We start from the raw sequence: 14,210 nt of genomic DNA, 5'->3' as shown, positions 1-14,210 counted from the left end.
CTGTTTATATATGGTTTCCTTTTTGCATTTCAGAGTTTTAATTAGCATTTGTGGATGCAGCACCAAACTGTTTTAATAGACAGTGTTTTTCACAAGTGTTCCTGAGCCCATGCAGTGATGTCCACTACAGAATCATGTTTGTTTTTAATGCAGTGCCATCTGTGGGCCCAAAGACCATGGCCAGCAAATATTGGTTTTTGGTCTTGTCCCTTGCATACAGAGATTTCTCCAGATTCTCTGAATCTTTTAATGTTATTATTTACCGTACATGATGAAAAGCAAAAGTTCTTTGCTATTTTATGTTGAGAAACATTATTCTTGAATTGTTCCACTATTTAATCATGCAGTCTTTCACAGAGTGGTGAACCCTCCTCATATTTACTTCTGAAAGACTCAGCCTCTCTGGGATGCTTTTTTATACCCAATCATTTTATTGACCTGTTGCCAATTAACCATCAGTTGTTTTTTTAAGCATTACACAACTTTACTGGCGTTTTGTTGCCCCGTCCCAGCTTTTTTGGAACATATTGCTGGCATCAAATTCAAAATAGGCATATATTTTTCAAAAAACAATAACATTTCTCAGTTTCAACATCTGATATTTTGTCTTTGAAGCATTTCAATTAAATTTAGGGTTAAAATGATTGCATTGCAAGCGTTCCAATTTGTGGGGTTGTAGATTTTGTTTGTTATATTTCAACAGACACAGAACTACTCCAATATACTACATGTAGCAGAACGATAGTGGACCCAGTGATGTGCACAGACTTTGGAAAGAGTAGAAGCAAAAGCATAGGCTGTCAGGTTTTTTGGAAAGCAGGGAGAGTAATTTTCATTAGGCTTATGTAAAATATGCCATGTTATTGATTGCTTTATTATTTATGTTTGATTTATTTATGATTAATGATTGATTTGTTAAAGCAGTAAACAACAAGAGGCATTCTCCAGGACAGGATATAGACCTCAACCTTTCAGAAAAGTGTGTTGCGTTGTTTAGTTGTAACAGCTTTAATTTGGAAAAATGACCAAATCACACAAAAGAAAAACAGTTCCTCTGAGTACTGCACGGAAATGAAGAAAGCCTCTTGCAACATGCTGACTTAACACCAAGGAGAAAAATTAAACAGTACAGTACACCCAGACACCTGACTCCAACTTCAAGAAGAAATCCCTAAACACTTTGCCTTCTCAAGCTTTCTCTAAACATATATTAAACAACTATACAGTGAAAAGGCAAACAGAATTAAATTCAATATGTTTAGCTTTTAATTGCAGCAATTAAGCAGCATTTCATTGAGTTTCTTTAAGTTTTTTGAGTTACTTGTCATTCTGTAATCTTGTACATAGTTGATATATACTTGGCTTTGTGAAAGGAACTATTTAAATTGAACTAATTATTATTATTATTATTAATATTATTATTATTATTACTTATTCTTGCCCATGCATAGCAAGACGTGTTTTGTGTGGTATCTTACATGATCTACATAATGTTATTGTAACTGCTACTCCTGTCATGTAAAACAAAGTTCTGACCTCATAGCCTCATTATCAACATTCAAGGCCAATGTACTGTCGTCTACAATAGCAGGCAGTGATGCCTTACTTGAATTCATCAAAGTGCCTGTGTGCTGACGCTCCACTTCAGTGATGTCACCAAAAGGAATTTTACTTGCTGGCAGTTTCCCAGTGCTCAAGATCTGCTGCCTCACCTTTTGAAACATCAACACCGTTTAAATTGCTGCACTTTTTGTAATCGGATATCATTGTGGTCAAAAGGGATCCATCCCATCATATTTCCTTAGTTGTGTCCATAACTATAAGTAACATAAAGTTGCCATCTACAATCTTTCATTTTAACTGTCTAATAATAATATTTCTTGAAATTATAAAAAAATGCTACACTGAGCTGAGTGTACTGCTCCCTTAGTGACATTAGGACACCTTAATGTATACAAGTTTCCTGGAGGAGCTCTCTTGTGGTAGCCTTTTTGTTTTAGTCATCCTTAGATAGGTCACCAAAACCAGGTGTGTTCATGACCTGAGGTAGTGCTGACCACCCCCTGACCCCCTCACCCCATATCTCCTCTACAGTAGTAACAGGATATTTTGATTGAAAATTTACCACATTATTTGATTGAAAGTTTAAGACACATTGGAAATGAAACTACTGCAAGTACTGGTATGCCCTGGAAAGAGCAATATTAATGAGTTAATGAGTCACTCTTGGTGAAAGTTCAAGAGACATAAGTGCATGATAGAGAAACATGCTGACTCACATTTCTTTGCAGTGGTGATGAACATACAAGAACCAGGGGTCACAATGTTTTATTCACTATCTAAAACCACCAGCAAACCTACATATAACACTAATTATTTTTAAATAGTGGTAAATTAAAAATGAGTACTGTTTTGCATGTACCTTTTCATCATGACTATAAATAATTTTTTAAGCCAAACCCATCTCAAAACTTCAGTAAAACAATGTCTCACACATCAGACAGCACAGAAACATATTCATAAACATAAACGTAATAACTTTGTGAGGAAGCAGCTGTTAAACTCCTCAGATGTCTGGTTCCTATAACCACTACTGTGTGTTTATGTACAATGGAGCATTTTATGTCAAACCACTCAGCATAATGTTCACATATTAATGATTAAATTTTGCAGGAAGTCTCCTTTAGTAAGCTTTAGTACAGGCATCTGTTAACAGTTAGATAATATTTTAGCTAAATTTTATATTTCACAGTTTTTATATTATGCAGAAATTAATTTCTAATTTAACATTATTAGTAGAAAACAGCAGGAAAAATAAAGAACTTAAGATGTAAGTGTTTAGGGTACAACTGCCTACTGTGAAAAGTGAATGTGCACTGGCCTTAGGTTGGCGCTAACAAAACAAAATGCCAAGTAGTATTATCCCAATGGTCACACAGTTACCTATCACTATTGCTTAGTAGCCTTTATTGGTCTTTATTTAGTCTGCTTGCAGGCTTTGGTGCATATTAAATATGTTTTCAGCGTCATTTTCGCAGTATATTGTTTGGATGTGATTATGAAACTAAAATAAAGTCGTGGTGGTGTGACTGCGACTCTGTCACACAAAGTTTTGCTCGGCCAATTAGACGGCGTTGTGTGAGGAGGTTAATTAATATTAATGTGCTTTCCCCTTCGTATCCTAAGAAAAGAAATTTTGCCAGCTGTACACACGGTTTAATCAGGAGCGCGCGCTGCTTTACACACACAGTTTAATCAGGAGCTGTTTAATCACAAAAACAGATTAGCTGATGTGAACGGCTGTAGTGGTGAGTACGGCAGCGCGCGCTCCTGATTAAACTGTGTGTGTAAAGCAGCGCGCGCTGCCGTACTCACCACTACAGCCGTTCACATCAGCTAATCTGTTTTTGTCTGCTTTTGTTTTGTCTTTGAGGAGTTTACACCTCAAGCAAGAACATAATGACTTCATGGAAAACGACTGTTATTGTCAGTGCTTCGCTCCAGGTGACTAAAATGACTAACGTTGGCTCTGTTTGTAGTTTTAACCCCATAAGGGCCGATATACTTAGCTATTAGCGGCGCCTGTTAACTTCTCTAGCTAACAGTTAACTAAGCTAGGTTCCCTTCCTTTACTGAAATGTTTTGATTATTACTATTAATTACAATTTTACATTGCTATTATGTAGTAATACCCCGTATAGCATAGAAATATTAAATCCTGTTTGATATTGAAGTATTTCCATAAGCGTGTTCATGCTTCAGTAGGCTAATGCTAAGTCAATAGTTTGAAACAGGACCACTCAAGAATTACAAGTCTAAACCTCCAGAGGGGAAATGTTTAAAATTTGGCATTGAGTTTGGGTCTGTCAGTGATAGCATGTGTTATGATTATTATTTTTATTTATTTATTTGTTTGTTTGTTTGTTTGCTTATGTATGTATCTATTACTACCATATCTTCCAGTAAAACTAAATAGAGGAGACAGAGGCTCCATTAATCAGTGCTGGTCTGGTAAAATATCCTGTTTCAGAAGTTAGCTGCAGTCATGTATGGCATCGACAAACTATAACATTTAGTCATTTTATGTGTGACACCCTCTCTTCACAGAATAATGAAGCTTTGCAGATGCTCTTGGCACAGCAACACAGACTTCGCTATTCAGACAGTGTTGAAATTGGTTCTTTCGTATTCCCCCTGTCAGGTAACCTTATTGCCAGAGTCTGCTGAGAAACTACAGAGTGACACTTATATCTTATATCCCTTAGGCCATGCTGCACTCAACATGAGTTATAAACTCTGAAACATCACTGAGTGGAGGCTGATTTTTGACCCTTGAAGTCTTTGCTATTCATTATTAGTCGTGACTCAGACTGTTGAACTGACTTCCCTGTGTGGGAGAAGTACTGCGGCTAACCTGGTTTTGTTACACACTGCCGTTGTCAAACACTTTCTTCTGACCAAAAGCAAACTCCTTCTGCACTTCTGTATTGACTTGGTTCTTTGTACTCAAGAGTTTACCTCTTTACCTCTGTGTTTTGCAGGGACAGCGTTCATGCTGATCACCCCAGAGGAGTTCCCAGAGCAGGCTGAGAACACAGAATTCTTTAAACGGATTGAAAAGTTTGTACAGGTCCACAGAAACAGCTTTCTTCTGCTTCAGTCCCCAGTCTATGGAACAAGGGAATGGGAGATTGTGTCTGCAGCGCAGAAGAGGTGCATAAATCCATAAATTTAAACTCTGTCATATTAAGTGAAAAATTCCTCTTTAGATTTACAATTTTGAGCTAGGCTGAAGTATTACAGCATTTTTATCAAGCCTTTTAGGATGTGTAGAGTGTTGCATAGTAGCTGAAACTGCTAAGAAAGATGCAGTGTTACTGCACGTGTTATTTTTTTTCTCATATTTTGATTTTTCTGCTAGATTCTTTGGCAGTAACCTTAAGGTTTTACCCATCCATAGTAATGTTGACATTGTCAAGGCAGTGCTGACCATTGCTAAGGTAAGTTTCATGTTCAGTTTGCTCACATTCAATTTGAGTTCAATTTGATATGGCTTAATTCTTTATTATGATTTCTCTGTAATGTTTATTTATACAGCAGTACCTAATGTTAATCTATAGAGCAGTAGAAATAAAATAGGTTATGAAAAGTCATGGCATATGTGTACATTGCAGGCCACCAGCAAGCCCCATGTGGACAGTATACGGGATCGAATGGCTTTAGCTCGAGCTCGCATCATTGAACGCAGCCCAGTTTGGGAGTTACTAGGTAACATGAAGCTCCATCAGCCAAAGTGAGAGTGTTTTTGTATAATGTACAGCCACACTTTGATTTTTATTGCTGCGACCTGCAGACCTTTTTATTACAGCAACTACAGAGACTTTCTAGTCCTACAAATGTCAATATTCAGAGCTTTTTCTTGGCAGTTAGTGCTTGCCTCGTATTATTGTGCAAGGTTAATTTAGAATGGAAATCTTGTGTAAATACATAGGTAGCATGAAAATAGAACATAGCATTACAAGTTTACTAGACAAGATATAACCAAAAAAAAGAAAGAAAGGATGTTAACGTTAGACTCTCTCTTCTGTGATCTCCTCTATTCGGACCACAAGGCTCTCCATCAGGTCATATGTCACAAGTGCGCACTGTAGTACCTGCAAATGAAAAATTCTGTGTCATTTCTTCTGTGTTCAGGCATATTAAACACTGTTAGTTTGTGAATACCTAATAGACTACAGTAACATCAACCTGAAATCAAAATTGACCGTTCATTTTTACCTTGTTCATGTCTTTGATCATATTAAGCACAATTCATCATATCATTTAAAAATAAAATTTTTGTATTCCACTAATTTTCTATTATAATGTACAAAGTTCAGTCCTCCTCTTAAACATTTTCAGTTTTGCACCAGCAGGGAGGGATCACTTCCCATTCCGCCCACCCTCAGATTATCGAGTGAAGTGTTCAGCTTGCTCAGAGACCCTGCCTCAGACCATATTTCATATGGAAATACAGTACTGTGCAAAAGTCATACTTCAAACTTTTTAAAACCTTTTATCTCGGCAATATATGTGTCTTTATATATAACTTTAGAATGAATGTAAACAAGTAACAAGAATTTCTTATTTTCAAAAAAGTAAGTGATGTCTTATAAACACTGATCTGTCCACTCTCACAATCAGCAGCTGATTTAATTCAGTAACTACACCCTAAAACCTTTTTTTCATTAATAGCTGAAATCCGTGAAATGTTCTGTAATAATAATATACACCAGCCTTAAAATGTGAACGCATCTTTCCAAACTGTAAAAATAACATTTTTATCGTGGTCAGTTCTGCCTCTGTAGCGCCCCCCTGGTTCAACTGTGCTATAGGCGTGGATGACAAATTGAACTTTAATCATGCAAAGTGTTCATGGTTCTATACAGCACCATTTTCTTTACTAAAAAGCCCTTGAAGCACCATCTTTTTAAAGGTGTAGAGCCACTACTCCTCCACAGCGAGAGGAGCCAGTTAAGGTGGTTTGGGCATCTGATTAGGATGCCCCTTGGCCGCCTCCTGTTTTCCAGGCACGGCAGACCGGGACAAGACCTCAAGTTTCTTCTAGAACCCACTGGAGGGATTATACCTTCGAATTGACCTGAGAGCGGCTCAGGATCCCCCAGAATGACCAGGAGGAAGTTGCGGAGGACAGGGTCGTCTGGGATTCTCTGCTTTCCCTATTGCTACCGTGACCCTAGCTGGATCAAGCGGTTTAAAAAGATGAATGAATGAATAATGAATAGAACCATATACATCGCATTCTTCATCTATCTGAAGAACCATTTCATGATGCAAAGAACTATTTAAGCGTACAAGTGGTTGAAGAACCATCTTTATAAGAGCGTTGTTTCAGTGTTATTTGTATTTATTGCAATATTAATGTTTTTTCTGCATAAATAAACATGTAATGACCGGATGAGTAGTTTGTGCAATACAGTTTTCTCAGGACTTTTGCACAATGCTGTACATCACAGTATGGAAGGAAAATACATTACGATTTCCAATTCATGCTAACTTTAATACTATTAGTAGAGGTGAATTTACCTTGTCCTGTGCCTCAGGTGGCATTCCACCTAGACTTTCATTTTTCACAATCATATGTTGAATTGATTTCTTCTTTGACATTTCTTTAAATTCTGAGGGATCAAAAAAGCACTTGGATAAAAAAAAACATCTTGCTTGTTACTATGAAAAGTTTAGAATAGATAAAAACAAATAAGCATGAGAATAACATATTGCTGTTGTTGGAAGAAAAATCTCCAAAATGTATCTTCAAAATGGTAACTTTACAGGAGAAGGAAAAAACCTACTTTACTTTTAATGTAAGTCAATGGAACCAGACTTTTTTCCAAGTCATTTTGGACTCTTTCTTTTATTTGATTCCTCATGAAATGAACACACAATGTAAAGAGCCACGGGCATTTTCAAATTATGTCAAAAACTGAAAAATGACAAAAATGGAGATACAAGGTTTTCTTCAGACAGCAGCGATATAAATAAGTATAAGAACGTTTTTATCAGGCAGTATTGAAAAGATATAACTATGAACTGTGGAACCAGCTTTGTTTTAAAACGATGCACTTAAGTTGAATGAAACTTTCTTACCCTTTGCTTTGATCTTTTTTTCTTCATGAAGGCTCTTCAGTTCAGTGCCATAGTATGATTTAGACATGCTCAGACACACGCGCAGTATCTTTATGTAGGTCTTTGCAATGTTACAAAGGTCTGTCCATATTGCTGTCTGAAAATAATAAGATTGATCATTAGATTAGCAGAGCTTAATTTATTCAGTAGTCTTTATTGCTGTATTTGTGTGTAATTGTCTTACAGATTTTGTTCTCTCTTTGATTAGTAGATATCTCAGAAGATTTAGAGACTCCATGACCCTAGAAGATATATAAATTTCAATATAAATTTAGTTTCAAAATACACAGAAGTTGCAAAATACACAGAAGTATCAACCACTAAATATAATATTTAAATTTTTTAGTATTAGCTATTTTGTTAAATTATATGTCAAAAAGATTAATCTGCTTGATGATTAGTGGTTGTTGTCAGAGCTTTCAAGTAATTTTAAATCAGTTTATGTTGCCCAACACTGGTAGAAGGTGTAAGTAATCAGAGACAGATTATCTAGAGCAGAGTATGTCAATCACTCAGGTTAGTGTTATTTAGGAATGACACAGGATCTGCCCTTAAGCATGGACCTGCCTGCCATATGCTCTGTGTTGCAGGATCATGGCTATTTTACTAAACTACACTCATCAATAAATGATTGTCAGGGCTGGATTATATCGTGTTAATAAAACATTCATTTAGAACAGAAACAGGTGGCATACATAGAGTGCGTGTTGAGGCTTAGGTTACAATTTATTTAGTCTAGATGGTTTTACAGATGAGCATATCCATTCTGGTTCTTCATGTCAACAGCACTGCCAAGTTTGCTCTTCAGACCCATTTGGTAATTCTAATATTGCACTATAACTTCCAGTAGCTTATTTGTTTGGGGTTCTGTGTGACTGATAAAGGAGACACCTGTATGATGTGTGATGTATAAAAGGTGAAAGTGATTACTTACCATCTGTATGAAGACACAACACAGACACTAACAACAAAGACATTTCAGTCCTCACAATAACCCTTTGTGTGCAGCCATCTCCTAGATTTCTAAGCCAAACATAATTCTCAATATATCACAAGCCATGACTGGCGACTCAGTGACGCTCTATTTGCAATCTTAATAAATTACCATAATGTTAATAGCTACAATTCATGAAGACTTGCATTTAATGAAAACAGCAAACTTTCCCACCTGTCCATCCCATGCAATAAGTCAGTCTCTGGGCCTTGAGGTAGACTCACAGTGTCCCTAAGAAGTGATATCAGTAATGTACCCTCAAACCAGCCGTCCCTGTGTTCCGACTAGAGACATAATTCCAGCAGTGTTAGAGACACAAACAATTATTCTCCTTCTTCCTGCTACTGTCGCTAAAAACAGTAGCCCAAAGATACCAAGTTGACGTTTTTTCAAGCCAGTATATATAGTATGCAAATAAAATAGGATTTAGTCTTTAAGTGTTGTACATTACAAATATTTAATTAGAAGATTAATCATCATGAAATCTATACAGTTTAGGAAGATCCAAGATGGCATCCAGCTTTCATCTAGTTTTGTACAATGTAGATGGTGTAACAATGAATCTGACTTGCTAAACTTTTACAATTCAGAAATAATGTAGAATCTAAAATGTTTTGCCTGACCTTGCTTGAATGTTCCGCTTGATTCTTGATGTTTTTGAGGATGACGCTTTCCACTCCTGCATGTTGGCTGGTTTTCATGATGCATCTAAAAATGTACAAAAATTAGAATGTAAATACATACTATATTAAGTAAATGGTAAATGAGTTTCAGATTAGATCAATTTAACATTTAAATGAAACTAAGTCTATGTACAAGAGATGCAGATACTTTCAAAAATCTACATACCTGAAAAATTTATGCTTGGCCTCCCCATTGAGTTTCTCTATAAAAAGCTGGAATACCACAAGAGCTTTTACTCTCTGCAAAGGCAAGGAAGGAATCATTGCAGTATTATAGTCATGTAACCAATTAGTGTTCTGACATAAAGGAGTTTATTTCATGAGAATAATTAGTAATGAATCCTCTACACTTACCAAATGCTGGATAGGACACTCAATCATGATTTTAACTAAAATCTGCATTGAAAAAAATACCCATAATGTTACTTATTATAAAGAATATATAGTCATAGAAACTATTTTTTTTTAATGTATTCAAACATAGGGTATTCGGTGCAGCATGAGCCTATGCCTATATTCAGAAGCCTTTTTATAAGTTATGCTTTTTATCTAATGGTAAAGTGACCATGTATCTTACCTGTGGAACACTGTAAAAGGGTCTCAGCTCCAAAAGCTGTACTGGGAGGCTATTATCCAGAACTCTTTCCAAGCTTTTGACATACAAGTCCTTTAGAAACAGAAATAACCACAGCTGAGCCATGTAATAGATTCATTGTTGCAACTCTCAATGTTCAAAGGTGAGTTTTTAAATATCGTTGATGTAAGATGTGCAAGAATAATTTGTGGTGTCATGCCTCTTACCAAGCCTTTTAATATCCAGGATTCATCTTTTCTGCAAGAAAGAAAGCAGACAAAATTAAGAAGTAAATGTAATGTGAGGTTAGCCATCATTATTATACCACATACCCTTTTTAGTACTGGCATACCTGCTCAACAATATATTGATGTATTCCATATTACACCGCAGGACAAAAATGGGGCTGAAAACAAAATTGCATGAATTTCAATATTAGAACTCCAAAATAGTGCATATAGCTCATTAATTAATTAGCTCATATGTGTCAGTTCTGCCAAATGCTTAGCTAAATATGCTTGTAAATCTTTATATCTCATTCTAAGGGGATTTTTTGTTGTACAGTTTCTACACTCATTTTACAACAGCACTTTAAAGGTCTATACTCCAGCAATCAATGAAGTTTAGACATTTTTGCTAAGAGACTTGTTGCATTTTGTTGGGACTTTCAATCTTCATATAACCTGCCTAAAGACAGCAGGGAACACTTCCATAGCAATGAGCTGGACAAATAGCAAGTAAGCCAGGCAGGCCCTCGATTCAGTTGGGTGGCTGTCGTCTTGTCTCCCAACTCCCATATCTTCTTTCCCTCTCAAAGGATAGTAGAACAGCAGTTTGGGCAGAGGCTCCTGGATTGCTGATAGAATGGCCTTGAATGAGAAGAACAAAGGTAGAATGCACATTTACCAGAGTTACAGTGCTTCTGATTGTGGAAAGGAGATGTGCCTAACATCATAGTTTACCATTATCTCTGTGGCAAAGTTCCTGAGGGGAGAGTTTTGCGTGGTGTCAGCCTCCCTGTCGAGCTGAGCTTCAAGGAGAGGTTCTCTCAGACTCTGCATGCAGCTGCAAGCAAATTGTGTACAAAGTTTTAATCAAACTTTGGAAGAATGAATGTTTGCATCAGAGTTATTACTAGTAGCTACTGCCATTCAGAGTGGATGACGACTAAAAGTAGCACTGGTATGCAAATTAATGATATTTCCCAAGCTGTTATTGCTTTGCACTCTAGATATTGTAATTACTGGTTATTTAAGCAAAGTTATGAAAACCTACAACTTGAGAAGCACAGTCCTCAGTTCTTCATCATTGCTTGTTGTCACTGGACTTTTTGTGTCTTGACTTTTGACTTCCTGCACAAATGGTTGCACAAAGGTCAGCAGAGCAGTGCAGCAGCGACAGAGCCCATATTTGTCTTCCTGTTCCTGTTTGCGCGAATATGGTACAGGCAGCTTAGAAATCTGTTTCTGCAGAGCGGCCAGGGCCCGGCCCAGCGAGAGGGCCTTTGAATCACCCAACCTTGACAGCACTGTATGGGGTCAAATATGAGATACTTTAGTGGTCAGCAGGGGGAGCCATATTCTATCATTCCTAGATATGCCTATGAACCACATACATGTGAGCAATGATACTGTAGATTAGCTTTAGGTTGTACCTTGTTGGTAAGCATTTAATCACGAAAAGGTTATGTCTTTATGCTCCTTTGGGCCAGAAGTGCTAGGATTTTTGTAAGGTGATAAAAAATTTTAAAGTCATTTTGAAAGGGTCACCTTATGATGCTTTTGTGAGGCTCACTTCTAAACAGTATACTAATGTTTAGGACAATCAAAGCATCGTTTTCTTGCAGTTAGACCCTTGCTGTCATTACCTATCAGTGCTAATGTTTTAACTACAGCAGGTGCTTAGGTACCTAGCTGAATATGCTGCATGAGAAGAATGATGGTGTCTGCAATAGCATCAGGGTCAGCATCTTCCATTTCCCTAAGCAGAACATCCAGCAGGTCGTTTGCCCTGCAGATCTGAAGAGAGCAAAATTTCAGTAGTTTGTGCTGCTGTCAAACCAAACATCACTATAAATCATCTTTCGATTCATTTCCGTACCTGCACCAAATGGGTGATAATGGCCTCACAGTGCACAGGATCCCTCTCCTTTCCCACTACATCTTTAATCAGAGGTCTTAGGAGGCCACAACCCATAGACTTCACTATGCCCTGGAAAATGAAAAGTATCCATCATGTTTTGAAATTTCAGGAGATACGCACACACTTCTCTTTGTCTTGATTGCCTTGGTTCCCATGATTCCTATTCATTGGTATTACTAAATTTCTATCTAGTGGACCCTGATTTCACATTTTGAAATCAGACTTTCCAGACTCTGATCCATTTAGTGGACTTTTAAGCTCTGGTTTGAGATGAACGCTGTCTACATGCTCCTGAGACTCTGTATGCATGAAAGAGGGGAGCAGTGCAAGGAACGGGAGAAGCAAGGGCACTTAATGGAGCGCTGCTACAGAGGGTTTGCAGTGGAGCGAGAAATCTGACTGATTTTCCACCAAACATTCCCACACCCAAGGGTGAAGAGGCCGGTCAGTCAAGAATTAGAGCAAAGTGATGGTTGTAGGGACAGTTCAAAGAGCTCCACCATCCCCTGTGGATAGAATGATGTCACACAAATGAGCCTCAGTTGTAACCATGTTCTAACTGTGTGTTAACTGATGGCTATGGGACCTGAAACTGGGAAGCTACTTTATTGTTTGTTCTGTCATATTTCCCTAACAAGCTTGTTGTAATGGAGCAGTAAAGTACTGGGAGGCATGAAATAAAACAACAGATTTTGATTTTAAGTACAAAAGATATGAGCTTCTCAGTATCTAACAGGTAAAGGAACAAAGAAAGATTAAGTCAGCATTGCTTTTAAAACAGCATGTGCAAATACGTCTACCTGATTTTTCTCCTCTTTAATGAAGTCCAGCAATTGTGTGGTGTCACCTTGAGCAATGCAGGTACCACCAATGTTCAGAAAGAGTTCATGATCTTCTGGTTTCAGATCTTTTTCTTTGGTCGTTCTCTAAAAAGTTAAAATGTTAAATATGTAAATGTATTTTACTATTTCAGAGTATTTAGTTTAGTATTTAGTTTTCAGTTTTTCCCATCCAGTCATAGTGTTTTAGCGCCATTTGTGGGACTATGCATTACATTTCTTTCCAGTCATAGCAATTAGCATATGCTAAAACATTGTATGATTCAAATCTGAAGGATAAAAGTTGACTTCATGTATCTACTAATGCATATGAACAGGGACACTTTCTTACATCTACATACTACTACTGGTTTCAGTGCTATTTCATGTGTTTAGATGAGTTCCTGATTACTCACCCATCTTTGAATTACGTCATCCAGTTGATTTGTCGCCATTGTCAAGTATCAGTCCTGCCACAGTGTGCCCACAGAAATAGCCTCAATCAGGTCTGGATTACTTGGTAGCCTTCCTTGTTCAGGATCAGAGAGCCATTTGCAATAATATATACACAAAAGAATAGTGTAGCTTGGTGTATTGTTGAGACTGAAGTATATGAAAGGACACCAGCATGGAATGATCTGACAGGAGACCTTTGTAAACCTCTTAGTAAGCACTGTGACTGAGTGAGTGCTAATAGGATTACACCAGAGCAATCTGACATGGACTCAGACGGGATGCGTATTTCGCGAACACTCTAGAGCAGAATAACTTGAACCCAAATAGTCTTGTGCTAACTAGTTTACTATTCTTTAAATCCACACAGATTTATATGTTTATTCATAAACTACATCTACTGTTTGGCTGTTTTGGCATAACTAAACTAATGTAGACACAATACCTGATAGCATTACTGATCATACAGAGGACTCATAATTGCCCCTCAGACAGATTGCTCTCATATGGAACCAGTGGTTATTTAAACATGTCATGCCATGGAAATAATGAAAAGACATCTGAGATTGCTTGGGTACAGAGCATATGTGTGTGAGTCTATTATCACAAAGCCTTAATCCAACATTTCTCCAATGTATGAAACTGGATAGGGGCCATGTGTTTGACTTCCTGTTACGTATTTGGATAGAAGACCCTGATTTCAGCTGAATGGAGGAGAACCAGGTTTGAGCTCTAGGATTTAACCTGCAGCTGGTTGCATGGTTTGCTCTGTCTATTGCTGTGTGATGAAAGGCTTCCACAAAAGGCATAGTGCAAATACAGCTTATGGAAGGTCGCATGTCTGCCACAGATTTGCTCCT

General features: G+C 37.3%; 2 protein-coding genes across 2 annotated transcripts; one reads left to right on the top strand and one right to left on the bottom strand.

The window, feature by feature from the left end:
• Positions 1 to 3,442: 3,442 nt before the first annotated feature.
• Positions 3,443 to 6,844, top strand: LOC118808023 (uncharacterized protein C1orf146 homolog). Its single transcript, XM_036570342.1, has 4 exons — positions 3,443 to 3,504; positions 4,542 to 4,713; positions 4,922 to 5,000; positions 5,175 to 6,844. The coding sequence occupies exons 1-4, from the start codon at positions 3,468 to 3,470 to the stop codon at positions 5,295 to 5,297; spliced, it is 411 nt and encodes a 136-aa protein (XP_036426235.1). The 5' UTR covers positions 3,443 to 3,467; the 3' UTR covers positions 5,298 to 6,844.
• On the bottom strand, positions 5,569 to 13,352 carry glmnb (glomulin, FKBP associated protein b). Its single transcript, XM_036570341.1, has 18 exons — positions 13,314 to 13,352; positions 12,880 to 13,005; positions 12,038 to 12,148; positions 11,847 to 11,955; positions 11,213 to 11,465; positions 10,900 to 11,002; positions 10,625 to 10,806; positions 10,290 to 10,343; positions 10,165 to 10,195; positions 9,941 to 10,030; positions 9,718 to 9,759; positions 9,530 to 9,603; positions 9,304 to 9,388; positions 8,855 to 8,964; positions 7,871 to 7,928; positions 7,648 to 7,783; positions 7,087 to 7,178; positions 5,569 to 5,654 (listed from the first exon to the last, which is right to left on the bottom strand). Exons 1-18 carry the CDS (start codon positions 13,350 to 13,352, stop codon positions 5,571 to 5,573), a joined length of 1,779 nt encoding a protein of 592 aa, XP_036426234.1. The 3' UTR covers positions 5,569 to 5,570.
• Positions 13,353 to 14,210: the final 858 nt, after the last annotated feature.

Source organism: Colossoma macropomum, unplaced genomic scaffold (genome assembly GCF_904425465.1).
Source record: "Colossoma macropomum unplaced genomic scaffold, Colossoma_macropomum, whole genome shotgun sequence".
Lineage (NCBI taxonomy): Eukaryota > Metazoa > Chordata > Actinopteri > Characiformes > Serrasalmidae > Colossoma > Colossoma macropomum.
Note: the sequence above shows the minus strand (reverse complement) of the source record. Positions and strands in the feature narration are given on the sequence as shown.

What these genes read in the sequence shown, in the direction of transcription:
- LOC118808023 (XM_036570342.1), top strand. Translation starts at nt 3,468, where the DNA reads ATGGAAAACGACTGTTATTGTCAGTGCTTCGCTCCAG. An exon ending in GTGTCTGCAGCGCAGAAGAG is followed by an intron (nt 4,714 to 4,921) that starts GTGCATAAATCC and finishes TTTTTCTGCTAG; the next exon opens with ATTCTTTGGCAGTAACCTTA. An exon ending in CAGTGCTGACCATTGCTAAG is followed by an intron (nt 5,001 to 5,174) that starts GTAAGTTTCATG and finishes TGTACATTGCAG; the next exon opens with GCCACCAGCAAGCCCCATGT.
- glmnb (XM_036570341.1), bottom strand. Translation starts at nt 13,352, where the DNA reads ATGGCGACAAATCAACTGGATGACGTAATTCAAAGATGG. An exon ending in TCAAAGAGAGAACAAAATCT is followed by an intron (nt 7,784 to 7,870) that starts GTAAGACAATTA and finishes TATTATTTTCAG; the next exon opens with ACAGCAATATGGACAGACCT. An exon ending in AAAAAAGATCAAAGCAAAGG is followed by an intron (nt 7,179 to 7,647) that starts GTAAGAAAGTTT and finishes TTGATCCCTCAG; the next exon opens with AATTTAAAGAAATGTCAAAG.